This window comes from Anopheles funestus, chromosome 2RL (genome assembly GCF_943734845.2).
Source record: "Anopheles funestus chromosome 2RL, idAnoFuneDA-416_04, whole genome shotgun sequence".
Taxonomy (NCBI): Eukaryota; Metazoa; Arthropoda; class Insecta; order Diptera; family Culicidae; genus Anopheles; species Anopheles funestus.
This window is the reverse complement of record NC_064598.1, coordinates 23399211-23425601: the sequence shown is the minus strand read 5'-3', so window position 1 is coordinate 23425601 and position 26391 is coordinate 23399211. Positions and strand designations below refer to the sequence as shown.

The window sequence follows — 26391 nt, the reverse complement described above, 5'->3', positions numbered from 1 at the left end:
AACTACTACATATTGCAAAAAAAACAATCAGGCGCCTCCATTTAAAAAAAAACACATGCAAATAGTGTAGTATGTTCTTTCTGTCCTTGTCGATCAGTCTGTTTGTGAAAAGAATTTATGGTACATTTTTTTAATTCAGCTCTGAAACATATTTAATTATCAATACTAACATAATAACGTTTGCATTGAATACATATTTAAGCTACATGTTACTTACTAGATATTAAAAGTACTGGGCGTCTCCATTCTCCGTCTCTATCTTCATTTTATATTTAATAACTTATGAAATAAGCTAAATACTACATATTTATAAACAAATACATAGCTTTCAAAACTATAAATTTGAAATGAATATTAAGAACATACTTTAAAACTCACACTTCAATTTTTATTAAATCAATTTTTAGAACAAATTCACACACACACTCTACCACCTTACTCACGGTTGAAATAAACGATATTCATAACACAACAATGGTAAATTAAATTCTAGGTAAAGTAATGAATCCGTTTTCGTTTACTCACACAGTACAGCTTCACACATAGCTGTTAATAATTAAACCCCATATAATTAACTGCCAAATTCTCACATTACAACGTAATCATACGGTCATTAAATTGCGAAACGCTTCATAAATATGTTTCCTTGACAATATCGCCGAACACCGAACAGGGCAATTGATTTTCAGACCAATCATTAACAAAAGTATTTGCGAATCGATAGGCATTTCCAGCATAATTCATATAGATGGGCGCATAAATAGCCGTTGCCAATGGCCGGAAATAAAGTGGTTTCATAATTATTGCACGACGAATCGTGGTGTAAGATGATACCGAAATTAAACGATGCACGATGCATCTTATGCATCAACGATAGATTTAAATAGGCGCCATATTGAAATGGGTTTATTATTAAACCGTACATGCAATGTGGTTTTTTATTATTGATTTTTTAAACAAATTTAATCAGGAAAACATTTTTATATATACCTGATATGACATGTTATAGGATGTTCAAGAACTTGATGTTGAGAACTTTGAAGAATCAACGACGAGCAGCAGTTCCATGGCCCTGTGCGTCTGATTCTCAATTTCTCTACACTTGATACTGGATAAAGATTCGATCAATGAAATCAGGTAACATTAACTATCATTTTTAACAATCAAATTCGCAAATCCATTTCATTGTTCTATCGTTGGATATTCCATTCGTTCCCGTAGTTTGATGCGGACCATTAATTAATGCTTTTTTAAATATTCTTGTGTCGCATTTCGTTTAACGAATATCATTTTAAATACCTTCTTCGAATAAGAATGTCATTCCAACGTACAGTGTATTTATTTTGGAGTTTTCCTACCCATTTACCGAACATTGTTTCCTCATAAATATTTAATTCGATAGTCTGCAACAACACGCGTACCCGGAAGGCACATGCTACCCAGCAATGCATTACTCCGTACCCACGCACTGCTCTGTTGCACTGAGCCGGTCATAATTGTTGCAATTAACCCATTCATCTTATGCTCATCCCACGTTCAGCCTGTTTTTTTGTCGAAGCATTTCCTTCGTTGAGGATCGTTTCAAAATGTTCAAACGTTGGAACGGGAACAAAAATGCACCACGTGGGATAACGCGGCCCCAAACTTGAACACAACGATAAAGCTATTCAAGTTCCATCACGATGGCATAATGGTGTGATGCTACCTTCTCCGCTAGACTCGTTCGCGACTCGCGTGAAGCCATACGCAAAGGTGTGTTCGTCCCGGGGTGACGATGAAATATGCTAAAAATTTATGCATAATTACCTCCACTCTATCTGTTTTTCCCAGACATCCTTTTGCATGCAGTTTTACCCCGCCTCATTCTATCCTGTGCAGTGGCCATGCTCCAGGAAGGTATTAACAGAAAGTGTGGGCTGAGTGGAAAGTGGCAGCCAATGGATTTTGCTGCACAATTTATGGTCGACCTATGGTCGGGCATAGAGCTGGCACTGGATGATGCTTCTTTGGATGGGAATTTTGTTATTACTTTCCTTTCGATCGTTCGCCCGGAAGCATTTTCTTAATCCTTCGTAGTTTTTATGCTTTTGGTCATTGTTTTCCATATTCGTTTTGATCGATGCGTAGGAATATTATTGACGCTTGAAATGTGCATCCATGCGTTCACTTTTCAGTGTCCGATCAAAATCAAAATACGTTTTTATCCCTATCGATTCACTGGGTTCGGGGTAACTGTTTTGCATTTAAACTAACAAAACGGCTTTTAGTATAAATATTAAAAAAATACAAACTTTATTTACCCTCTGGGAATTGGAACTCATACCAAAAATCGTTTTAATTTTCATGTCAGTTACAAGAAGAAAAAAGGCAATTACTTTCCTTTCATATTCGTTATCAGATTTCCCTCAATTTGAAACGCTTTTAATGAGCTTCAAAATTAAATTTCCGCAAAAATCGCAATGAAATAGTTATGAAATTTATAACTGATTTTTAATTTTTATTTTAAAATACAAAGAAAAAACACATAAATGCATTTTTAAACCATTTCCTATACAAAACAAACATTTTCTTAGAATAGCACAAACAAATGCTTTCCTTCAGCTTTCGTACGATTTCCTGCCGAAACCGCAACAAAACAACAATAGCAAAAAAAACGAAGCACATCGTTACTGACCATTTCCCTGTTTCGATTTCAATCGATTGGAAAAACTAAAGTTTTATATCCCAATTATGGGCAAACTTTCGAGCCCGTGAACCATAAAATCCATTGCACACTGCACACGGCAAACGCACTCAAACAAATTGAAAATTGAAATCCTACCGTTCTCCATCTGAGTCTGCTACATACGAAGGCGTATTGTGGCCCGATCATTGCTCACCCGATTGGTCTTGTGAACAGTGAAACCAGCCCGGCCAATCTTGTCCACTATCATCATCCCGTACGAAATAAGCTTCCGGGTTGCACTCGCCCTGCATTTCGCGAACTCGACAGAACCAATAAAAGATCCCATTTTTGTGCAATTCACCGTTACTGATACCAGGCCAGCAGTGCGCTGTGGTTGCTAGAGGCAAAGCAAACAGCAAATGGACATTGGTTAAAAGGACAGTCTTACCGGTAGATACACACATCCACAGATGTATCTTGTCCGGTGTACGCCGGTCACATTCTTCCGCCTGCGAAAGCTCATGGACGACGGTTAAGAAAAATCAAACGGATATCCGGACTCGTTACCGGATCCGCTTGTAAGTGAACTTTGCTGATCAAACATAGAATCGATGGAATCGGTTTTTGAGGATTGCTCGCAAATTGAAACAATCGTCCGTGTGTGGTGTACATTTCCGGGGATTCATTACCACCTAACGGATACGATAGTCGTTTGTTGGTCTTGTGAGCATTGGGCCACGTGGATTTATGACAATTTTAAAACGATTCTTCTGAACATTCATTAGTTGCTTTGTTTGTATTGGCCTCAATCTGACTGTAAAACAACAACAAAAAATCGCGCTGAATGTATTGTTTCTTTCCGGGTATTAAAAATTGGAAATACAAGCTGGACGTTTTCAAACTGCGGTTGAACCATTTATAGGTACACATGTGATTTACATTCAGTTTTATCTTCATGTGGTTTCGTCGTGAGGCGATTAGTTCAAACTAGCGCGCCAAGAAAAAAGTGGAAAAGTGAACACGTGTGTGGAAATAAAACTGGAAAAATAAAGACGAAAATGCATGATAGGTCACTCCATTGCAAGTCTAGTGCATAGAAAAAATTCCGGAATATACAAATATAGTGTTTTTTTTTTGTTTTTTTAAATATTATACATATTCCCCGGTTAAAATCGTATTCCGTATTCAAATCATTTCGTATTAAACCGTATTCAAATCATTCCACATAATAATGAATCAAAATAAGTAACGCCGCTACAGCGTTACGCACTGTCAGTGAGTGTCGGCAGTGTACACAACTGTCAAACGCAAGCTGATCGACGCAGCCTGCGCTACATAGAAGTGCTTGCCCTATCACAAACAACAACAAAACCCGATTCGTCAAACATTTTAAAGCGCTGGAACAAATCGTATCGCTTGTTATTTAATCGCATACACTCGGATCAGTTGGACCTTCCATCCCTGGCACGGACTCTACTCGAGTGCAGAGAAAAGTAAGTTCTGTTGTAACCGTGCACGATAGTGTAGATTTAAGCAAAGCAAACTTCACCTTTCCCTACACCCCAACCGAAGCATCGATCCTCTCTCGTGTAATGGCAAACAAGTTCTGACCTTCGCGATCACACGATAATCATCAACTTGTGAGGAAAGCGATGGAACGCAAAAGCTACATTTCTTTATCGCACCCACCGATATCTGCGTCATAAGTTGACGTTCCGAAACAAAGAAGTGCATGATCATTTCCTTGCGATCGGAATGAATCATTCAACGTCTGTGTATGTCTGTGTGTGTTTGTATGTGTGTCCAGCGGGGCGTTTTGCAATGATCGGTTTCCTTTTTTAGGTGATAATCATATACAAGGGAAACAACACAGCTTCATCATGACGATACCGACGGTTTCGTACAAACAATTCGGCGATGTTTCTCAACCGGTCCCCACGGTAGGCACTAAACGATGGATTGTCCTGTACATAATGGTCACGGCGGTACTGTTAACCTCGCTTGCCTGCTGGAACAATCTGTCGGGAGGATCATTGGTCGAAATATTCCAAAATGATGGTGATGATGTACCTCCGCCACACACGCAGTACGCCAAGATGGCCCGCTATCTGGTGCATAAGGCCGGTAAGTAGAGTGCGAATTATCTCTACGTCGTATTTGCTATTTTAATGACGCTGTTTACATTTCGTTTACCCTCTCAGAATGGGTTTCGATGGGTTCCCTTTCGACAGTGGACGCCATCAAGGGTTTCCCGATGGTAAACATCATTTCGGTTGCGGACAGTGCACGGGGTGAAAAATCAACCGGTGTCATGTACTTCTACCTTACCATGCTTGACTACACGGCCCAGGATCTGCACAAGGACAACCGTCTCACCGTGATGCTTTCGCTGGATCAGGACAAGTACTGTACGAACAATGGTATCGATCCAATGGAGCCAACCTGCGCACGAATCATGATCTCGGGCCGGGCGGATAAAATCGAAAACGGTACCGATGAATATAACTTCGGTTCCCGGGCTATGTTTAGCCGTCATCCGGCTGCAGAAAAGTGGATTAAAAGTAAGTTTGAATACGGAATGAAGTGGTCTCGTTGGAATTTACCTATCCACTGCCCTATTGATGAGTGTTACCAGATTCCAACACCGTGGACGAACATTTTCTTTATCTGTCCTACGCTAATCCCTGCTTAAACACTTGTATCATCTTCCTCGCGTTTCAGCTGACGGACATAACTTTTTCCTCTGCAAGCTGAACATCACTCAAATCGCTGTACTTGACTTTTACGGTGGTCCACACTACATTACCGTGGAAGATTACATGGCGGCAGATCCTGATAAGAAGCTTGCAGCCACTGACGACAGCAGCAAGAACGAACGTCAAATTCCGCCCCGTTTTTCACCAACGCCCGTCACGGTTGAGTGAGAGTACGCGCCAATTGCGAAAGGTGTTTTTGACGAGAAATTACGAATGTACGATAAGCACGGTACAATATGCTGTCCGTATGTGATAATAGCAAAACGAAAAATCATAGAACAGATAGCGAAAGAACGGTAGAAAGAGAGATAATTGGCAGACTGTTAGGAAATCTCCGATCAGCGCTAGAAAGGTCATAAAGAATGCATTTCAAAATGCATCCATTACGAGCGTGCTTTTGTCTGATAACGCTCACATACTTTAAACCGTAACGTTTGTGAAAGTGATAATGTTTCAACAATAATCGATGTACGTAGTTAGAAGGGACACGGGGAGGGTTTTTAAAAAAGAGTTTTATCCATACAGACATCTAGAATCGGAATAATAAAATCATATTTGATACAGATTTCTATATTTTATACAAAACTATCTGTGTGGATTTATTTTCCAGTTACAATGGAAGGAAAATCCATTTTTCCTATGATTGACTTTATCGGATTCCTTTGGAAATTTTCAAATTTAGTCACCTGGTGTGTCACTGCCGCTCGAACCACAAATATATTACAATTTCGTAAGAGTTCGTAATTTAATTTATGTTTTTATCGACAACGAACCGCTTTGTGAAATTTAAATTATTCAAAATAAATTCACCACCTGTTGCATTTTGTTTACCCATGCAAACTGGCAACACTGTACCGCATAGTGACATTTACGTTTAGTTTGACATTTCTAAATGGCGTTTTTACCATTTCGAAAAAACACAAACAAAACATCACAAACAATTGCGCAAATATCGTTGCATCTCTGCTGGACAGGACATCATGTTCTCGAATAATAGCGGCCAGAAGCGGCCCGAACCCGACAAAGCACAAGTCATAGAGGAACCAGAACCGGAACACCTGCAGGTACTATCCGCCAGTTTTGGCCATACAGCTTTCCGCCCTATGCAATGGCGCATTATCCGTTCCATCATCGTTCAGCAGCGCGATAATTGTGCGATTATGGCTACTGGGTACGGAAAATCGCTAATATATCAGTTCCCGTCCGTGTTTCTCAATCGCCTTACGTTCGTGGTGTCACCGCTGATCAGCTTGATGCAGGATCAAGTGCTATCCCTAAACCTGTGCAACATTCCCGCCTGTCTGCTTGGTACGGCTCAGCGTCAGAATCCGGTACCGGACATTAAGGCCGGTCAGTTTCGTGTTGTGTATCTCACACCCGAGTACATAACATCCGATTCTGGAGAGACGCTGCTAAAATCGGTCCAACCACAGCTCGCACTGATTGCCATCGACGAAGCACACTGTGTGAGCAAATGGGGACACGATTTTCGACCCGCGTATCGTAAGCTTGGGTTGATTCGACAGATATGCCCAAAGGTGCCAATACTCGCCGTGACAGCAACGGCTACGCAGAAAGTTCGGGATGATATCGCACAGTGCTTGAAGCTGGTTAATCCGCAGATGCTCTGCACCGGGTTCGATCGACCGAATCTGGAGTTTATCGTGAAACCTAAAGGTAATTTAGGACCAATGCATGACATACGACCCCTGCTGGCAGAGAATCGCGAAGGCAGCACCATCATCTACTGCTTGACGCGCAAGCAAACGGACGACATTGTTACGCTGCTGCAAGAAAAACGCATCGAGTGTGAAGCGTACCATGGTGGCATATCGCTAACGCGACGCAAACAGGTGCTGGAAAGCTTCGTGAGCGATCACGTGCGTATTATTGTGGCAACGATTGCGTTCGGGATGGGAATTGATAAACCGGACGTACGGCTCGTTATACACTACGGCGCATCGAAGGATTTGGAAAGCTACTACCAGGAGGCTGGTCGTGCAGGACGCGATGGCCAGCCGGCTCGGTGCATTATGTTTTGGAGTCAGGCCGATTTCAAAACGCACGAACTTCTGCGCGCCGAAGTATCAGGCACGTTAAAGCAGAACCAGGAGAAACTTGCACTCAAGATGGCCGAATACGTGGAACTCCGTGACTGTCGGCGCCGATTCATTCTAAACTATTTCGAAGGCGTTCTGACGGCGGTAAACAAGGCGGAGGAAAAGGCCACGTTAGTGAAACGATGTTGTGATAACTGTACCCGTGGCGGCGTGGCAAAAGATTGTGAACGTTACGAAGGTCTCAATTCGGAAGGACAGTACAACTTTGCGACCGAAGCCGAAATGATATTGAAAGCGTTCGCTGCGTTCTACGGTCGGGTGAACATTACCATGCCGATCTTACTATTGCGCGGCTCCAAGAATAAGAAGCTTCACGAACGCTTTTATAAACACCCACTGTTTGGGAAGGGCAAGGATAAGGACGAGGACTGGTGGAAAGCGTTAGGATCTCTGCTGGAACGCGAAGGCTACCTGAACAAGACTAAGGTGGCGAACCAGTACAACAAATTTGCGCAGGCAGTTTATCACGAAATTACACCCACCGGTCAACGGTGGCTCAATGGGAGCGAGAAAGAACGCACCCTGTTGATGAAACCAACGTCCACAATGTTCAAATCGCTGAAGGTTATAAAACCTGCTTCACTGTACGAGAAAACGCAACTCCCAGTGATACGAACCGGCGCGAAACAGCACGATCTTACCCACGAACTTGTCAAATCATTGCTCAAGAAACGTGCCGAACTGGCAACAACGTTCGAGTGTATGCCGTACATGATCGCTTCGAATGCTGCCCTCCATCAGATGGCCACTCGTAAACCGTTAAACCTGCAAGAGATGAAGGACGCTCAGCTGGATGGATTTTCCGACGCGAAGCTACAAAAATTTGGTCGAGAGTTTTTAATCTGCATACAGCAGCAGCTTAGTTTACTGCCCGGACCCTCATCGTCCCAGCCGTCGAATGTCTCAGACACCCGATACGAGCAGCTTATTGGAACGAAAGCGACCAGCTTTGCGATGTGGAAGAAGGAAAACAAATCGATCGCCACTATTGCTACCGAACGCAACCTCAAAGAATCTACCATCATTGAACACTTGTGTGAGGCTATTCGTGTAGGGGTTCCGATTGAGCAGAAGGATCTCGTCCGGTTGGGTGTGGCGCCGGATGTATATGCAGCGATAGCTTACCGTTTGCCAGCGAACTTGGAAGAGCCGTGTACGATTACATCCATCAAGGAGAGATGCCCACCGGAGTTTACATTCAATCAGGTAAAGGTTGTTCTTGCCTACGAAAAGCAAAAACGATTCAACATGAAACAACAGGGCGAGTCCTCTGTGAACGATCGAGTTCATACGATCGATGTTCCGAAAACGGTAGAAGAAACCCCCGAAAGCGTTTTACTATCCGATATGCTTTCCGATGACGATGAAGATCTATTTATGACGGAACAGGATGCACCAAGCGTACCAAAAAGTACCACCGAACAAACTGCCAACAGTGCCATGGATGATATGTTCGACGATGAGGAGGAAGATATGCTTGACTTTGCCGAATTAGATCGTCTCGAAGCATCGTTTGCAGGCGAGGAAGATGTTTCCATTGCATCATCACCACCAACAATCGTAACCCCACCACCGAACACAGTACAAACGGAACAATCGCCGAAAAAGATCGACTCGATGGAAGAAAAACCACTTGCGGAGAATGCACCGACGAAGCCGTTGAAACCTCCAGCCAAAGGGCGTACTGTAAATTTGAAGCGTATTCTCTACGAAGACGATGAAGAAGATGACAGTGATAAAGAGGATAAGGATGTTAATCAGCTCTTTACCTTCCGGTTACCGAAACGGAAGGCATGAAGATGCACAAATTATGTTTTTGACTTGTCTGGACTGCGCCAAAAAGAAAAGAAACAAATGTACAAATGCTCAGATCACCCTTGGTGCGTGATTAATAAATCAGATTTGTTTAACCATTTCTTGCCTGTTCCTTTGCTTTTACACACATATCACGCGCGTGACGAACAGGGAAACTGTTTAAATTATACCGGTGTTGTGTACGATTTGTACAAACAGCCATCCATTTGAAAGACACAATCAATGATAATTCTCTGGCAGTGTGTGGGCCCTTTGCTACCAGAGGGGTTCTTAATGTTGATTGGTACACAAAAGCAGTGGACCCACAATTGAAGAAGTGATGCCTTTCCTGTCCGGATGTGGGACCCAATTCATCCTTCGATGCGGATGGTACGATCGTTGTTAGGGAGTCGATCGACGAAAACATTGAAGAAACATTGAAACATCACCCAGCGCTGGATGCGCATTAAAATGCAACCAAAATCTCTTAATGCATCTTCGGATTCCGAATGTGTCCGTGATTCGGTTTCTATGCTCACCGTTATGCTGCAACTCTCGCAGCAAGTTTCAACCCCTATTTCTCTCACTCGCTCTCTCTCTCGGGTGCGATACGCACCCCTGGTGAGTGGGGTTTTGTGGCAAAAGGTTGCGCATTCGCTCACATACGGTAAGCGTTGGTCCGCCGGGCAAGTAGCAACGAGCAACGAACAGCTGCGAGCGATAACACGCCTGGTGTGGCTATCGATTTGGCGCGCTTTGTGTTGATACGTGATTTGCGAATAAGTGATAGAGCCATTGTCCCGGCTGGAAATGATAAAACCAAACGTTTAACAATTAAACTGCTCTGTAGGAAGTAGAAGGTATTCGGAAGGAAGTGTTTTGTGCGTGAAGGGAAAGTTTAAAATTCAAATGATTGTGTCCGTTGCTGTACGGTGAACTTTTGCATTAGGAACCCACATCTGGCGAAGAACAAATTCACGTTCCATTACACTATGGGCCAGGAACAGGATCTCGGTGAGGTCGATATGGAGGAGCAACGGAAAGACATCGAACCACAGCAGGGTGATGAATCTCCTGTCCAGCTAAAGAACGGTACAGCTAAACTGACCGTTCAGTCCACCGGCGATCTTAAACAAACCATTCTCGATGGGCTGGAGAAAAAAGGTGATCGTGGTCTGTGGCTTTGGTAAGTGTAATTACAGCGCCGCGAACTAAAACGCTCAACCGGAAGCTGGTCTAATTCGAACCAAACCATGACACAGTTTCCTAATATTGTGGCGGGGGTGTGTGTGTGTCCGCCAAAAAAGACATCTGTTGCTAAACGGCACCAGTGCACCAGTTTCGGGATGGATAAAAATAAACCTACATATCAATCCAACGCAGCCAGTTTGCCTGCACGCAGGAAGAAAGCACGCCTCGACGCGTAGACAAACAAGACGCAGAATAGAATAGAAAAAAACCGATTCTACCATTCCGCTCTTTCTCTCTGTCTCTCTGACGCTCCGCGATCGATGGGGAAAAGTGAAAAGATGCGTAAAAATACATTTTCCCTGACGAAGGTCACACCATTCGGAGGGTGCGTCCCATCGTTTCTCAATGGCAAACGGCTCCCGGTACGCAGCGTACAAAACACGTTCTCGACGCAGCAACAAAACACGTGTGCATGCTCTGGTCCGATTCTGGTCCGAAGTGGCAAACGACGAGTTGGAATGCGATCGAGCGGGGCACTTTGTTGCGCTTTGGTGAATGTGAACCGGGGGATGGGAATAAAGCTCGCGCAAAGGGGGAAAAGAAAAACAGGGTTCTCTACATTTACTTTCTCTTTGCTCCCGATTTCAAGTTCAACTGAGTTCAGGTACCGGGCGATGAAGTGGATGTAGCTGATAGGGTACGCTGTCGAGCGTACGGCTTCTTCTAAATGGCTTCCGAGCGTCTTGTTGAGCAGCAGTATAGGATTAAGTGCATCTAATTGGAGTACTCGGTAGTAATCAGGTTGTAACTATCTCAACTGCAAAAGGGCACACACTAGTTACAAGACATTCCATTGAAGTTCTAGAATGTCAAGCTATTTAAGGCTATAAAATGAGGACCCTATTAAATGAGCAAGAGAGCCTTTTTTTTAAATTATTAGCCCTCAATTGTTGAAGTTTTAAGTCAAAAATTTCCAAACCCCTAAAACTCATTTTCAACGTCTCAGTACAGCACTTTGGACGTGTGAACTCATGCCCGAAGGAGATAAGCAAAGCTTCTCGTTTGTGAAAAACGAATTCGTCGTAACGACCAATCCAAGAAGCATTCCCTTTCCCTATCGGCTGAGGTCATCTTGCCGTCATTCCCGGTTTGGCGTAAATGAAGATTTGACGGACACGACCCTCGCATAGAATCGCGCGTACCGTCAGCAAATGGGTTTTGGGTAAACGTGCGCTAATAGAATAAATTATAATCCAACCAAACCGAGCTGTGGTGTGTAATTATCATTGGCACAAAGCAGGAAGGAACTGCGTACAGTGCCGTGCCCAATGTTTGCCCGTCCTGAATTGCGGCGAAAAAAGGGAAACAAAGAATTTATTAACAGTTGCTGCAGGTTTAACAACTGACCTTTGGCTTTGGTTCGGCCACCCCGCACCGTCCTATCACGATGGTCCAGTTGCACGGTGTAATCGGATCGGAAGGTGTTGTGTGTTGAAACTGGGGTAGACTAAAGACATCAGCAACACACAGTGTCCCTGTCTTATCACTGATGCCGTACGGGTACGCATCACTTACCCCAGACGTGCCACTTTCCAAGAAGGAAGTTTCCTGCCGGTTCATCTCGATCGAATCTCTGGCACCTTAAATCACCTTTTGCACAATGGACACTTCTTCTTGCGCTCGTTGATAGAGGGTACCACTCCACTTGTGTCATTCTGTGCCGCTATCTTGCTGGCGACAAGAGGGAATCAAAACCTTTTTTATGATGGGCCGTGTATTGTTATCAATTTAGACGACCGTTGAGGGCAGCATTTAAATAGAATGACCGGGCCGGGACTGAAAAGGATTTACGTTTGATTTGCTGTTTGAAGAGCCCTGTACACAGCAATCTGGCTCTCTTTCCCTCTCGGTCTATCTCTCCATCATTTGTCGAAACCTGGCTTATCGTGTTCCAGTACAAGCTTGGGACGATGTCATCAGTAACCTCCACAGAATCACTTCCTACATTTAACTACATGATCTACATGATGATTCCGATTGCATCCGTTCGTGTGATGAGCATGCGAAAGCTCACTAAAGGCACGGTTTTTGAATGTCACCGTAACGTATCGTAACGTTCAGTAAACCTGTCCGCGACCTGCCTCCGAACACCAAGGGCACGTGTGTGCTAAATCGATCTACCAACGGGGCACGATTTTGCCAAGGTCGGTGACATTTTACATTAGTATACACAGCTGCGACACAGAGACATAGCTTTAATGGTCTGAATGCCATGTGGGCACCGGACATCGCCGGTGGAGAGATTAATTAAATTGCTACCGAAACTGTTGTCCACAAAAAAATAAAGTCAATCAGAACGAGAACTTCCCTCGGAAGGGGAGGAAGTTTGCATTGAATTTTTGTTATTTTTTTCCCCTGTTATGCCAACGATCAACATACCACGACGATTTATCGACGATCGGATGATCGTTTTGCAAACGAGATTTACTATAAACAGTTAATAGCAACAGATAAGCGCCGATTTAAAAAGGCCCTTTTTTAGCCATTCCCGACGGTGCGATATCTTATCAATCAGCCCATTAATCTGGCTGTATTTGATGTCCACAATCTGATTAACTTGTGTACACAAGAAATAATGCTATCTTATCGCAAAGGTTTCACATTATGCAAGAGACAATCTGTACAAACATCTTCACAGACATTAATCGTCACTCACGTTTCATTCCGGAACCATTTTCTTTTCTTATGCAGGGCATTGTTCATCCTGTGCCTAACGCCCAACATTCTGAATGGATTCCACGTGTCGTCCTACGTGTTTCTGGGTCAGTTGCCGAACAACTACTACTGCATGGTTCCCGAGCTGCTGCAGGCCGGCTGGAGCCACGAGGAAATACGCAACATAACCTCACCAACGTAGGGACCCCCTCAATATAATTCCAACAAACGACGTAATCACCCACAAAGCACTGCGTACAGTGGTCCGACTAACCCGTTTGTATCCGTTGTACTTCCCATTCCAAAACCCCCCCGTGTGGTACACAGTGGCAGCACCAGAAACGGTACCTGTACGATCTACACCTGGAACTATGGACAGCTGAGCGAGCTGAACTACAACGATGCACTCAGCTACACCCAGTCCCATCCACCACCAGCCGAGGTGAACTGTCTCGCCACGGGACGTACCGGTGCTAGTTGGCACATGTACTACGATCAACCGGAAGGTGTATCGATCGTACCGGAATGGGATCTACTGTGTGAGCGGACCGCACTACGCTCCACGGTACAGGTGGCACTATCGATTGGCAAGTTTGTCGGTGCATCGAGCTTCGGTGTCATCTCGGACAAGTACGGTCGCAAGACGAGCTTCTCGATCGCCGCCACACTCTACATCGTGGCCGGACTGTTGACGACCTTTTCACCATTCTACGCACTGTTGCTGCTCGGTCGCATTGGACTGGGTGCATCGGCTTCCGGTGTATTTTATCCAGCATTTGCACTACGTTAGTATGGTGGCCAGTAGGCACTCAACCCGGCAGTTACAGCTTTTGATCATATATCTTGTGTACTTTGCAGTAACGGAAAACATTGGCAAACGCCACCGATCGTGGATGAGCATAGCGTTTAACTTTTCCTATCCGCTCGGTATGCTGTGTCTTGCGCTGGCCGCGTACCTTATCAAACCGTGGCGAGATCTTTCACTCGCATTGACTGTACCATCCTTTCTGCTCGTAATACACCTCTAGTGAGTAGCTTTAAAGCAAATGCCAAGTGGTAAAATTACTCCTTAATTACTGTCCCCTTCTTCCATCAGCTTCCTCGTGGAATCTCCACGATGGTTACTGAGCAAAGGTCGCGAACGGAAAGCATACCGAATGGTATTTGGACACAGTGCTCCACAGGAGCTGATCGATAGCGCAACGGTGGCGGAGAAGAATCAAGGTGCAGATGCTGACTCTGAACCGGCAGCCGTACCATTCAGCACGAAGCTAAAGCAATCGTTTAGCGAATTTACAAAGCTTTACGGAACGCCAGTACTGTGCCAACGTGCGCTTATTTGTCACTTTACTTGGTGCATCACGTCGCTCTGCTATTACGTGACAGGTATGGTTGTGTCGCAGGCACATTATCCTAATTGTAACTAATCACCCGTCACCTCTTACTGGTTTTCCAACCACAGCTCTGAACGCGGACAACTTTGCAGCTAATCGAAATGTGTACGTTGCCACTACCGGGTCGGTAGACATCGTGGCTTACATTCTATCGATGATCGTACTAGCGTACTTTGGACGCCGTAGTTCATCGTTTTGCTTTTTCCTGTATGCGGGCGTTTGTCTGCTGGTTGTGCTAGCCTTCCCACAGGACAATACGACGCTGCTAGTGACGTTTGCCATGCTGGGTCGTGTTGGTATCACTGCCGTGTACGCTATCGTGACCCTGCATACGGCCGAACTCTTCCCAACAGAGATCCGCAATACGGCGCTAGGCATTTGTTCGACCATGGCGCATGTTGGATCGATCGCTGCACCGTACATTACGGATCTGCTCGGTCGCCTTGCCTGGTGGATACCGACCACGATATGTGGCTGTGCTGTGTTGCTGGCCGGTGCACTAACATTGCTACATCCGGAAACGCGCGACGCCGCACTAAAGGATCATGCACAGCAGGAACAGCACGTCCGTCATACCGTCGATGTGGAAGAGATGCACGAGAAGGATGAAAAATCAAGTACGGATAACTAATGGAACGATACAACGGATGTGAACGAATGTTTCGTGTAAGATTAGACTAAAACTAGCCAGAGACTAAAACGATTAAATTAAGCGGAATAAGTAAGAAACAGTTTACTTTAAGAAAAACCAATAATGGTACCGATCGGATAGTGCTGCAAATAGTAACCGACGTCCGTGTAAACGCCAGGCGTTCCCGGTGCACCACAACCGACACCATACGATATTATGCCACGCAACACAAACTGGGTAGAAAATGGCCCACGGCAAACGTATCCTCCACCGGAATCACCCTACACGGAAGAGGGAAACAAAACGTTTGTTACTTTTAGTAAGCAGTAGAAGCGAACGGATACAACACTAACTCACCTTACAAGCATCGGACCGTCCGATGGCACAAAACATTCCAGAGTCGGGTGGCGGTGCTACGACGGCACCCATCATTCCAATGCAACTGTCCAGATCGAGTGCCAACACTGTGCCATAGTGAAGCGATCTGCTGATCGGTCCATCGTACGAATCGGACCCATATCCGAAGATGTAACACTGCTCACCGTTAATCGCTGTATGGTAGCTATCGTCCGGAAGGCGCAACGGTGCCTGTGGATCGGATTGAAACTTACGTGCGATGGGTAGAGCGGCACGCAACATTGCAATATCGCCCACCATCGTTACACTGCAACGAAAGGATGGAATTAATAGTAAAAAGGAAAATATTCGTTCCAAGTCCCATCCGTGAGTAGTTTTCACTTACGGATTGTAGCTGCGTAAAATGTGTGTCTCGACGATTGGGTAACGATCGGCACTACTATCGTTCAGATTGTGTCCACCTATCTGTGCGAAGATTTGTGTAAGATTGCCCTTTTTTCTAACCAAGGAAGAAACAAGCGATATTAGTTAGAATGTTTTCAGAGCGGTTTTATGAATGTTGCACTGCTGGCATATGGATTTTTTTTCTCCAAATCCCAATTATAAGGGAACCACTGGGTATAGATCGTAATGGAAGAATTATGAAAACAGATTTTTTGTCTCTCCATATTTAGTCGTACGTATAAGCTAAGGCGTTAGTTGTTTAATAAAGCATCAAATAATAAATGTTTCATTAACTTTGTTTTTGTACGCAACATATCTGAAACACCTCTTGAAGGGTTACTCCCTTTTCCTAAAACAGTTCACAATACTTACAGCGAAATAATGCAGTGTGCCGCGGTCAGTATCCATCCTTCTCCCAGATGCGTGCCACCACAAAAGTGGGACCTATCGTCGTCGGCTAGCTGCAGCGATACGGCAAATGGAAACGTCAGCTTCCGACTACGATCAGTTTCACCTCGTACGATGGCACCGATGGGTTGAAAAGAAATTAAACCTGCCAGTAGCAATGGTAAAAGCACCACGCATGGTGCCATCACACAACACGACACGTCCCTAACTCCTGTATTTTGAGCACTAAATGCTTCGAACAAAATGGACAAAAAACACAAACCCACTCTCGATTGCGTATCGTAGGTTCATTATTGAACGGTACTTTATTATTAAGGCATTTTAACCAACCGTAGAAACGACGCGTAGGAATGGTTCAACACCTCACGAAAACGGCTGTGTCAATAGTATCATCAACTTAGAGGCTATAAAAACAGGCGCATTCGCTTCGGAAGCATTATTGTTTGCATCAGTACTACTGCTTGTCAGTTTTAATATAAATTCGTGTACGCGGTTAACTTTAACCATGTTCGCGTGTGCGGCCGCATGGCGTTTACTAACGTAGCGTACGTAAAAGAAGTACAATTAATTTCTACCTCTAACGAATACATCAAAGACAATGCAATACAGAGAAACTAAAATTTTTCAAAGAAAATTTTAAAATGTTTAAATGATAAGTGATGTTAATCGAAAAAAGGTGAATAGTGTGTAATTTAAAAAAAAAATATTGAAATGTGTAAACAAGTAATAGTTCATGGTATGTAATATCATGGCAAACTGATTTGGGCGATTAATCCATCGAATGAATCTTCAAACGCATAGCCTCATCGCCGCCATCCTCCTGCAAGGACATGGTAGCTTTTAGCGTTCTGCCCAACAATTGCTCATTACCACCGGTCGGGGCTATCTTTCCCAACGCATCCGTATCTAAAAATGGGTTTAGCAAAAGAAAAGAAAAAGAAAGAAGCAAAAGTATGTATGAACACCGTGGACAGAGAAACCCCTCCAACCCGGCCCACCAAACCCTCAATACTAAATACTCACTTTCAACGAAACATTCGCAGACGAAAATTTTGCGCGTCATACCGGCAGGATATCGGCGACAGTTGGGCTTCTCGTTCAGGGTACGAATGAGACCAAGGTCGAGCAGATAGTACTGCATCTCGTCGTTATTGGCAGCGAGCATTGCGCGGCACCAGATGCTATCGAAATGCAGCAGAAATGCTTCATGATCACTTTCCGGATGGTACGGGTTTGGATCGGCATTGCCATACCGCTCACATTCGCTGATCACCTTAGCAAATGCCGCATTGTCGGAGTTCAGTATCACCGATATCTGGTTGGAAATGGTCAATTCCGATGCTTCCACTATCATCAAATGAAGCACTTCGCCCATCGGCAGATCATGCTCGGTGAACTAAAATTCATTCCAGATCGAAATATTTAGCATAGATCAACGACGAAAAGAACAACAAAAAAAACTACTTACATCCTCAGCTGTAACCGGAACATACGATGCCGGGTCCGGAACTGTTGCAGCAGTTTCTTTCACTACAGGTTTCTCAGTAGCAGGTTTCTCAACAGCCGGTTTCTCAACAGCCGGTTTCTCAACAGCCGGTTTCTCCATTTCCTGTTCCTTTTTGGCAATTTCAAGCAGCTTTGCGCTTAGCTGATACAGTTCCTGCACATGGCGCAGATCAACCACCTTGACAGGCTTTTCATCGCGCACTTTAACCAATGTGAACTCGTCCATCTCTAGCAGCTCGGACAAAAATGCCTGAACCAGGCGCGAGAACGTTGGCACACCGTCGATCATTACGCCGTGTGTGTAGCACATACCGTACTGAATCGCCTTGTCCGGAATCTCTTTCATTTCCATCCATTCCACTGTCTGCGTGTTACCAAAGTCCGGGAAAAACACCACCACCTTGGTACCTTCGATTGACTTTACTATGGCACGGTAAAAATCGCCATCGAATGGAGCAAACACTACGTCATTGACGTTCGGTGCCGTTTGGAGCACTTCCTTCACGTCACGGGCACATAGTACAGAGCGTTTGACAAAGTCCAGGTAACGGTTCGGTTGACCATTCGCTTCCTGTCCAGCTCTGTACACGTACAGCATGTTGCCGGTAAGGTAGGAAATTTTCACACATTCGCCCTCCCGTGGGAATGCACCGTATCGAATCTCTTGCTTCGTCACTGCCATCTTCTGTTGCACCCGTTTGGCCAATTTGGACGTTTCCTTCGAGATGGTGCCTTCGGTTTTGGTTACCTGTGCTACCGGCACTTTTGCCAATACTGCCGGTTCCTGTTCCTGATGACGTTGAAGGGCCAAATTCTTTAGCACGTTCGTAGGTACGCTACAGGAAGTTGTTACCTTTGTGGGCGATACTGGCTTACTTTGTTCGACTGGCTTCTTCGACAGCTGATCGGACGGTTTTGCGCTAGCCGGACGCTGATTGTTCGACTGCTTGTGATTCGGTCCGTTTTCTTTGTTTCCTGCCGGCTGATTCGGCACATTCAAGTTACGGGCAGCCTGTACGGGACCGTTGTTGATGTTGTTGTTAAAATTGTTGCTTCCGAACGATTGCATCACGTTTGGAAATCCCATGAATTGTGGTTCAATAGGTACAAAACCACTTTGCACCCGTACCAAGCGCCTGAAAGGTAATGAAATATTTTTAATAACAATTAGCACAACAAAATAGTACAAGCGTGTTGCTTCCGGCATACGTACGGTAAACATTGCATGATGTGCGATGGCCAATCGTTTCTTTGGCAAATCTCTCCGCAATAGTAAGTGCCACAGACAAAGCATTGAAATGAGGCACCACCCTTGCGACAAACGGTGCACATGTTGAACATACCCATCATCAGCGGCATCGGTTCGGACGTTAGCGGACCATTTACAACCGGGCCCCTGTGTTGAACATTTCCAGCAGACGCACTACTGCAAACGGAAACATTATCGTCCGGTTTCTGCGATAACAAAGAAAAAGAATTGCCTTTTATATCGTCGAAAACTATGTTCCAACTCTACTGCTCTATTGTACCATACAAGCATTGCATTCCGATAGACCTGGTCTTGCATTCCGATAAGCCTGGTCTTGAGTTTACGTTGTTTTTTTTTTCATTTTGATCTCCATTTAAGCAGATCAGAGATGAAGTTCAATTTTTTTCAATTTTGCTGATGGCAGTACATTCCAGCAGACATATTTAAGTATTACCTTGTTTTCCGTCGGTCTCTTTGGTCGTATATCCCATTTCTTCAACGATTCCACACGTTCCACATTCTCGTTCACTGCCAAGCTAGCCCGGGCACGTACGGCATCCCTACAAAAAGACGCACACGAAATTAAACGCATGTACTAGCCCATAACCCACTTCCGGCCGCCACCAACAAAAGGCCCACATGCTACTTACTTTGCGTTCTTGTACTTGATAAACACTTCCGTGGGCTTCCGCTGGTCGATGAACAACTGGAACAGAGTGCCAAATCGTTTTGCTTCCGAGCGTACATCCCATGATGCATCACGTATTATCACCTTGAAGAAAGTGTCCTCCATTGTTGTAATCAGATGGGATTTCGCAGCAAATTCTAAAAGACGCCGGTATTGTGAGTCTTTACTGATGCAAGCGAATAGCGTGGATTGTGGAAACGTCACTCAAATAACCCGAATTGGCATATAGTGACAGATGCATCGTGGGACACAGTTGGTCAAGTACAAAGTAGGACAACAGGAATGGTGAGATTGTAAACCGCTTCCAAATCTTATTACAAACAAAAAACCGGAAACATTGGTTTAAAACTTTTAACTTGTTAAAAGAAATGATGAAACAATCTGAAAAACGTGTTGAGCCTAAAAGAAATATGTTTTGCGCCTAGAGGAATGCAATGCGTATAGCTCTTGCTGTCAAATGTGCAATGCTGTCAATGCTGTCTGTTGAAGCTAAAAGCTAGACCATATCATTTTTTCCACCATTTAATTAAGAGAAAATTCACAAACTTTTAAACCGTAAATGTTTAATCTGTTTAATGTAAACACTTCCAATTTGGCCAACGGTTGTTTATTTCGAGCTACCTAATTAACCTGGCGACAAGTTATGTAATAGACGAAATAAAATCAACACAAAAACAAAAGGACACGTTGCTTAATATTCAACTCCACTGCAGAACGGTGCAGTATTATAAATATTTTATTAAGTGAATAGTATATTCAATCTACTGGCAATCCAAGTTGGTTCAGTTCTATTTTCAGTCAGCAGAAGAATAAATCGAAACATCTGCGCCTTCTATGTACACAGTGAAATCTTGCACATTCAACGAAAATGTGCTTACCAGGTCAGTCTATAGCGGTAAAGAACAACTAGCATGTACAGGAAGGAAACCGGTACACATTTCACTCTCGTTGCCCTTCCAAAAAATCGTTCAGTTTTTATGCTCTCTCTGCTTATGCGATTTGATTGTATTTTAAACTCATTATAATTTTGCATACTTTTAACTTACACGCTAATAAGGGTATTTTGCTATCGTTGATTCTTGCACATTTTACTGTCACATCGCATTCTTCCGTAGCGCGCTTATTGTAAAAGTTATCTAAGCTTCTTTTTACAATTTGGTTACAAGAACTAACTATATAAAAATTTGCACTCTTCGTGTTTCCTTGTGTGAATGGGAGAATGGATAGAGGGATATAACATCCGGGATTAGCACGTTTCGTCGTTAATGGATCTTCCCGACTAAATCAATGCGACGCGGAAAAAGCCATTTACCGTTCTATCGATAAGCTGGTTTCGTTGTGGTGCTCATATGATTTTTTGTTACAAGAGTGTTGGTTCGCCAAACTGGTGCATATCTGACCCCGTACCCAGTTTATCTGTCTTGGACAGTCTGTGACGTTTGTACAGAAATAGTCTTACCGCTCCCTAGTGGAGTATGTTTGTGTTTGGATGGCGAAGCATGAAACAGTCTAGTGCCGTCTATTGCCGGTGCAGCTGTTTATCACTTACAATCGCATCCATGTATTAGATTTTACCTAATTTGCACTTGTTTTTCTTTTCTTTTTCGTGCTCATTCTACCACGTTTCTCCTTCGTTTATGCTAACTCTTCTCCATATTCCTACATTCCTCTACGTTGGTGTAACATTTATCATTAGTCCACTGAGACGCAATTTGTCTGAAATAGTTCGTTAATAATCCCCTATCGCTGCACCTCGCTTCTTCGACTGTTTGAAATTGAGATTTTTAGCTCACCCGCTACTGAACGCGTACGCGCAGCTTCCGGGTAGTTCATTTTTTTCGTTTTGTTATGAAAAGAATACTTCAAAAGATAAGCCATTCTAAATCACAGATAATAAATCATGAATAACAATGAAACAAAAAAAAGGAAAAGAACGTAAACTATAAAAAATAAAACGTGACATCAAAAAAGCAAAAAAAAGAAACTGTTGGCAAAGCGCGATGCAAACCAGTCCAGTATTATTGCTGGCATTTAAAAAAAAGCAGAACAAACAAATTACTATTACGTTTGAATTTTAGGTAAGTGTAGTTAATGGACAAAAATTGTTATTGGTTTTCTTTTGTGTCAATGGTTTATGAAACTTTTCCAAATATATGTACAAAACGTTTATGTTCTGCTTTCTATATTAAAAAAAAAAACAAAACTTTAAACTAATATAAACGTAAGTATAAAAATAGAATAACAAAAAAAAACAAATTCATAACGTATATACATGGCGAGCGTTGATGAGGGGATGGTCAGGAAGATCGTGACACCAACAACATGGGATAACACATACAGAATAGCTCAATAGCAACGTATGGATAGGGATCTCAGTTCGACAGTTACAGCATCAATCTAGACCGTGACTTGGTTAAACGACTTGGTCCGCCGGCTAGCGGGCCCCCGGTGGTACTGGCCTTAACCGTACCTGTACCGTCACCATTCCAGCTGCGTGATTTTGCCCGGAAATGACGATACGCATCACCATACTCCGGATCCAGCATCGGTCGGTAAGCAACCGGATCGCACAGTTCGGCATGTGCCTTGAAAAACTCCTTGTAGCCACCGTGCAACAGGTACATTTCCGGATAGTGCAGTGCAGGGTAGCTGTCGGCGTTTAGGATGCGATCGTGATTGCGCAAGAAGCGTGATCTAAAGGGAAAGGAAACAGGTACAACGTTAGAAATCGCGTCAACATGTCTCTTCGCACAGCACCAACAAAAACCACAAATAGGATACTTACAATTTGGGTCCACGCTCGGAGGAGAATTCGCAATGAAACACAACGATGTTGCGGCGCATCGTACCATCCTGGCAGCTGGCAACTGTTGGCGGTTCGCTTTTCGACTTGATCAACTCATCGATGATCTGCTCCTGAGTGTAAAGATTCTTCGCACCCCGGATGTGGCCTCCCTCGTACTCGTACGGGTACCGGCAGTCAATGATTTTGAAGCTAGCGATCTTATCGTTGTAATCACCACGTACCAGATGCGCCATCGTATCGCCCGAAATCGACTTCAAATCCCGATGCTGACCATCCATCAACGGCAGCACGTACGATTTGCTGAAATCTCCGATCAGATCCGGCTCGGACGAGGATCGGGACAGGGCACTCATGATCTGCGCATCGTTCATGGAGATTGACTTCTGGTAGACGGGCTTCTTCGGTACCGCCGCCAGCACGGTCGTACGGGCCGGACTGTCTAGTGCGTTTACGGCTGGTGCCGTCACTGCCGCTAGTGCCATCACGTCCATCTGGGTTTTGCTACGTTTGCTCTGCACCGGACTAACTCCCGGGGGTTCGGGTCGTTTGAAGCAGCGCGTTACTTCCGCGGTAGAAACGGCAGCGGTGCGGGACGAGTACGGCGTTAGATTGCAGTTCTCCTGATCCTCCATAGCGATCATACGACGCGTGTACCGTTCCGGCGTTTTCAGCTGGGCGATAACGTGCTGCTGCTGCTGCTGCGGTACATTCACATTGCTGTTGGTATTGTCCGTGAGGCTCAAACACCGTCGCACGAACGGACGTTTCTGATGTTCGGGAGTCGTGGCCGTTCTGGTCGTCTTGATCGTACCGCAGATGAGCGTGTTAAGCCCGCTCGGTTGCTGTGACTGTTGGCAGGATTGCAACTTACTCTCAATGTCCTCATCGTCCATCGCTTCCATATCGAACAGCTCCATATCATCCATCGATTCCATCGAACCGGACGACAGGCTACTGTGTAGAAGCAGTCGGCCACGTGAGCTCGCTGGCGAACCGGAACAGTGCCGCGAAAGGGACGCCGTGGACGACTGATTGAAATGGAACAGGGAATGCGTTTTCGTGGCAGTCATCATGCTTCCGGTACTGCCGCTAGTGCTGTGCAGTGAGTTCATCAGCACGTCGTTCAGCACACTCGCACCGTACCCGGAGTCCATCGAGTTTGGATCGTGATCGTCCAGTGGTCGGCGCGGCCGGTAACCGAAACCACCAGGTACGGCCGTCAGCTTACCGGCGACGATCGGGCCCGTACCATTTTTGTTCACGATCGGAATGGTTACATGTTTGCTGGGGGTGTTGCTCTCCGACGGTAGCAGCTCACCACCGAGCGCATCCTCCGGACAGAGCGGGCACGGGCTGCAGGGCCGTGGGCTCTGCTGTGGGCTGTGGCTCTGGTAGAACGATAGCTCCTCCGTAGACATGTTTTCCTTGCCGGGTGAGGCCAACAATTTGCAGCTATCGTCGTAGATCATTCGCGACGGCATTCCATGCTGGCGGAATTGGAGACTGCGCTGGCGCTGTTCCGCCCTTCTGCTTGCCGGCGATCGACCAGCCGAGTTTAGCGTGAAGCGACTATTGAACAAAAAAAAAACCAATAAAACAAAAGGGTGAATAAAAAGTGCAAATTATATGATTAGTGAAATGCAAACCGGAACCACCGGTCGTGGGATTTATTCCCGTGGTTCGCTAATTATATATCGCCCCAGAAGTTAATACACGTCGTACACGTATAGCTCAAGGATAACCCATGTGTCTATGCGCGGTATCCATGTGCGCGCCCTTTTTGCTATCCTTATCCCCGTACACATACGCCGGGTTCAGTACCCCAAAGTCATAACAAACTGTGCGTTTTTTTACTGTGTGTGTGTGTGGTCGAACACCGTCTAGAGCAAAGATACCACCACGCACACACGTACCCATGTGTGTCCCAAGTACCCCTCGGAGGGTGCATTGCCAGTAATAATATCAGCAATAGCTATAAACAGCAGGCTCAGTACAGACCCGCCGTGAGAAGGTCACATCTGGCGCCGCTTAACCAGCACAGGGAACAGAACAAGGGACCCTCTGTCGCTTCTCACCATCGTTCTCGCTATCCTTGTTTCGCTTCTCCCGGTACACGATCGATGCGTACTCTTCGCCACATACGCGTATGCAATGCAAGCGATCTACCAAACGTAGGGAATGCGCGTAGTGTGAACGGCACTGATGATAACGTGTGTTCGTACCATGCTCGCATAGGCCTGAGGGCAAATGTCGTCGGTCTTTCCAACTAGAACTCATGGCGCCTTCGGGTGTGGTGGTGGCGAAGGTGGCGGAAGCAAAAGCCAAACCCGCGCAAGGGGCAATATACGACCGAAAATAGAAACATCCCTCTCTGGAACTGGGGCAAAACTCAACGATCCTCAAGGGGAAGCGTGCACGTGTATATGTGTGCTTAGAATGGAATCGGCTATGGTCTCTTCCCTCTTCAAGTATACGGTGTGCAGCACAAAAAAGCAAGATCTTGAGATCTTCGAGTTCACGCATACACACGCATACACATCCACGCAAGATCGCATAAATGTGTGTAACTTCGGTTCCTTGACTTTTGGATGCAGTTTAATGCAATGCTTCCATTCATCCTCCTCACCCAGTTACAATTCACGAAACACCGGACAACGGGTGCATATTGCCGGAATGGCACCTGGATCCAAAAGCGAATTGCCGTACAGCAAAAATACGCGTTGCGTACAGAAAAGACAAAATTGAAAGAATAGATGATTGACCGAAGAACCACAAGGTGAAAAAAATATACACACGCATACAAACAGACAGACAGCTCATTGTCTGGGCAATTGCGTTGGCAGAATACAGGCGAGCACAGCCCAAAGAAACTGACCTATCTCAAGGAGGAGATCGCGCGTCAAGACAAATACGCTCTGTCTACCAACAACTTTCCCTATATTGCTTTTGGGGTTTGAGTATGATGTCCCTCCAGGCGGGCGTCCAACAAGAATTGTGTGGCAATGGAAAGTCTCCAAGAATTCTATGCTAAACTTTTTTTTCTCTCGATTTCAGTCTATCCATTTCATTCGGACAAAAGTTTTGCGTGGTCGAATGATCGTGGCCAGCTGTACGGGAGTAACGGAACGATTTGCCAAATCTGGGCAAACCACAACAAACCCCTTTCATCTTGTCTGGCGCTTCGTCTATCGTTGTTTCGCCGCCCAAAACGCAAAACGGTCAGCCAACAATCCAAGACGCGCGAATATAGCACAAAAGAAGAAAGAAACCGTAAGCGAAAAGAACAGATTCACACACTGCCACACAACCGGTAAAACTCATCGTAAATACACACATTTGCCGTTCCACTACCTAACTCAACTCCTTCGACCACCGTACCGGCCCAACCACGAATGGGGGCCAAGCTTTCACATGAATGGCACGAAAATCGCGCGAAATGAAAGTGAGTTTTTCGCGATTTTACTATCCACCGTGGTTCTTTGCGAAGCGCGAATGACTCATGGCGACTACTTGAAGGAGAGAACTCACCCCACCGTACCACGTGCGTGGAAAATGGATTAACTGAAGAACGGAATGAGAAGATCTGATCAAGCATGTATGAAGATCTCTTAGAAGATCTTCTAAAATCTTAAGATCTTGTGTATTTAATTAGGTTTCATACCATGAC

General features: G+C 44.9%; 6 protein-coding genes across 7 annotated transcripts in view; 3 read left to right on the top strand and 3 right to left on the bottom strand.

Moving 5' to 3' along the window:
* The first annotated feature begins 4001 nt into the window (after positions 1 to 4001).
* On the top strand, positions 4002 to 6006 carry LOC125764176 (protein CREG1). Its single transcript, XM_049428109.1, has 4 exons — positions 4002 to 4158; positions 4508 to 4789; positions 4867 to 5226; positions 5387 to 6006. The coding sequence occupies exons 2-4, from the start codon at positions 4546 to 4548 to the stop codon at positions 5587 to 5589; spliced, it is 807 nt and encodes a 268-aa protein (XP_049284066.1). The 5' UTR covers positions 4002 to 4158; positions 4508 to 4545; the 3' UTR covers positions 5590 to 6006.
* A 145-nt stretch (positions 6007 to 6151) lies between these two features.
* Positions 6152 to 9456, top strand: LOC125764171 (Werner syndrome ATP-dependent helicase-like). The gene has a single exon (XM_049428102.1). The coding sequence runs from the start codon at positions 6402 to 6404 to the stop codon at positions 9336 to 9338; it is 2937 nt and encodes a 978-aa protein (XP_049284059.1). The 5' UTR covers positions 6152 to 6401; the 3' UTR covers positions 9339 to 9456.
* Positions 9457 to 9865: 409 nt separating this feature from the next.
* Positions 9866 to 15271, top strand: LOC125764174 (organic cation transporter protein). Its single transcript, XM_049428107.1, has 6 exons — positions 9866 to 10521; positions 13278 to 13439; positions 13569 to 14026; positions 14100 to 14268; positions 14338 to 14627; positions 14704 to 15271. Exons 1-6 carry the CDS (start codon positions 10328 to 10330, stop codon positions 15264 to 15266), a joined length of 1836 nt encoding a protein of 611 aa, XP_049284064.1. The 5' UTR covers positions 9866 to 10327; the 3' UTR covers positions 15267 to 15271.
* Positions 15272 to 15373: 102 nt separating this feature from the next.
* LOC125764175 (transmembrane protease serine 9-like) lies at positions 15374 to 16661 on the bottom strand. Its single transcript, XM_049428108.1, has 4 exons — positions 16440 to 16661; positions 16009 to 16122; positions 15624 to 15930; positions 15374 to 15547 (listed from the first exon to the last, which is right to left on the bottom strand). Exons 1-4 carry the CDS (start codon positions 16658 to 16660, stop codon positions 15374 to 15376), a joined length of 816 nt encoding a protein of 271 aa, XP_049284065.1. The 5' UTR covers position 16661.
* Positions 16662 to 16747: 86 nt separating this feature from the next.
* Positions 16748 to 20177, bottom strand: LOC125764173 (uncharacterized). Its single transcript, XM_049428106.1, has 6 exons — positions 19881 to 20177; positions 19685 to 19790; positions 19195 to 19436; positions 17944 to 19117; positions 17499 to 17871; positions 16748 to 17381 (listed from the first exon to the last, which is right to left on the bottom strand). Exons 1-6 carry the CDS (start codon positions 20021 to 20023, stop codon positions 17245 to 17247), a joined length of 2175 nt encoding a protein of 724 aa, XP_049284063.1. The 5' UTR covers positions 20024 to 20177; the 3' UTR covers positions 16748 to 17244.
* A 166-nt stretch (positions 20178 to 20343) lies between these two features.
* The window catches only part of LOC125764172 (M-phase inducer phosphatase-like), a 111925-nt gene continuing 105877 nt past the window's right edge, over positions 20344 to 26391 (bottom strand). For both annotated transcript variants that reach the window (XM_049428104.1, XM_049428105.1), the window contains 2 exons: positions 22704 to 24293; positions 20344 to 22612 (listed from right to left, as the gene is read on the bottom strand). In XM_049428104.1, coding sequence (XP_049284061.1) covers positions 22303 to 22612; positions 22704 to 24293 — 1900 coding nt within the window. In that variant the 3' untranslated portion in view covers positions 20344 to 22302. The remainder of the gene's footprint in view (positions 22613 to 22703; positions 24294 to 26391) is intronic.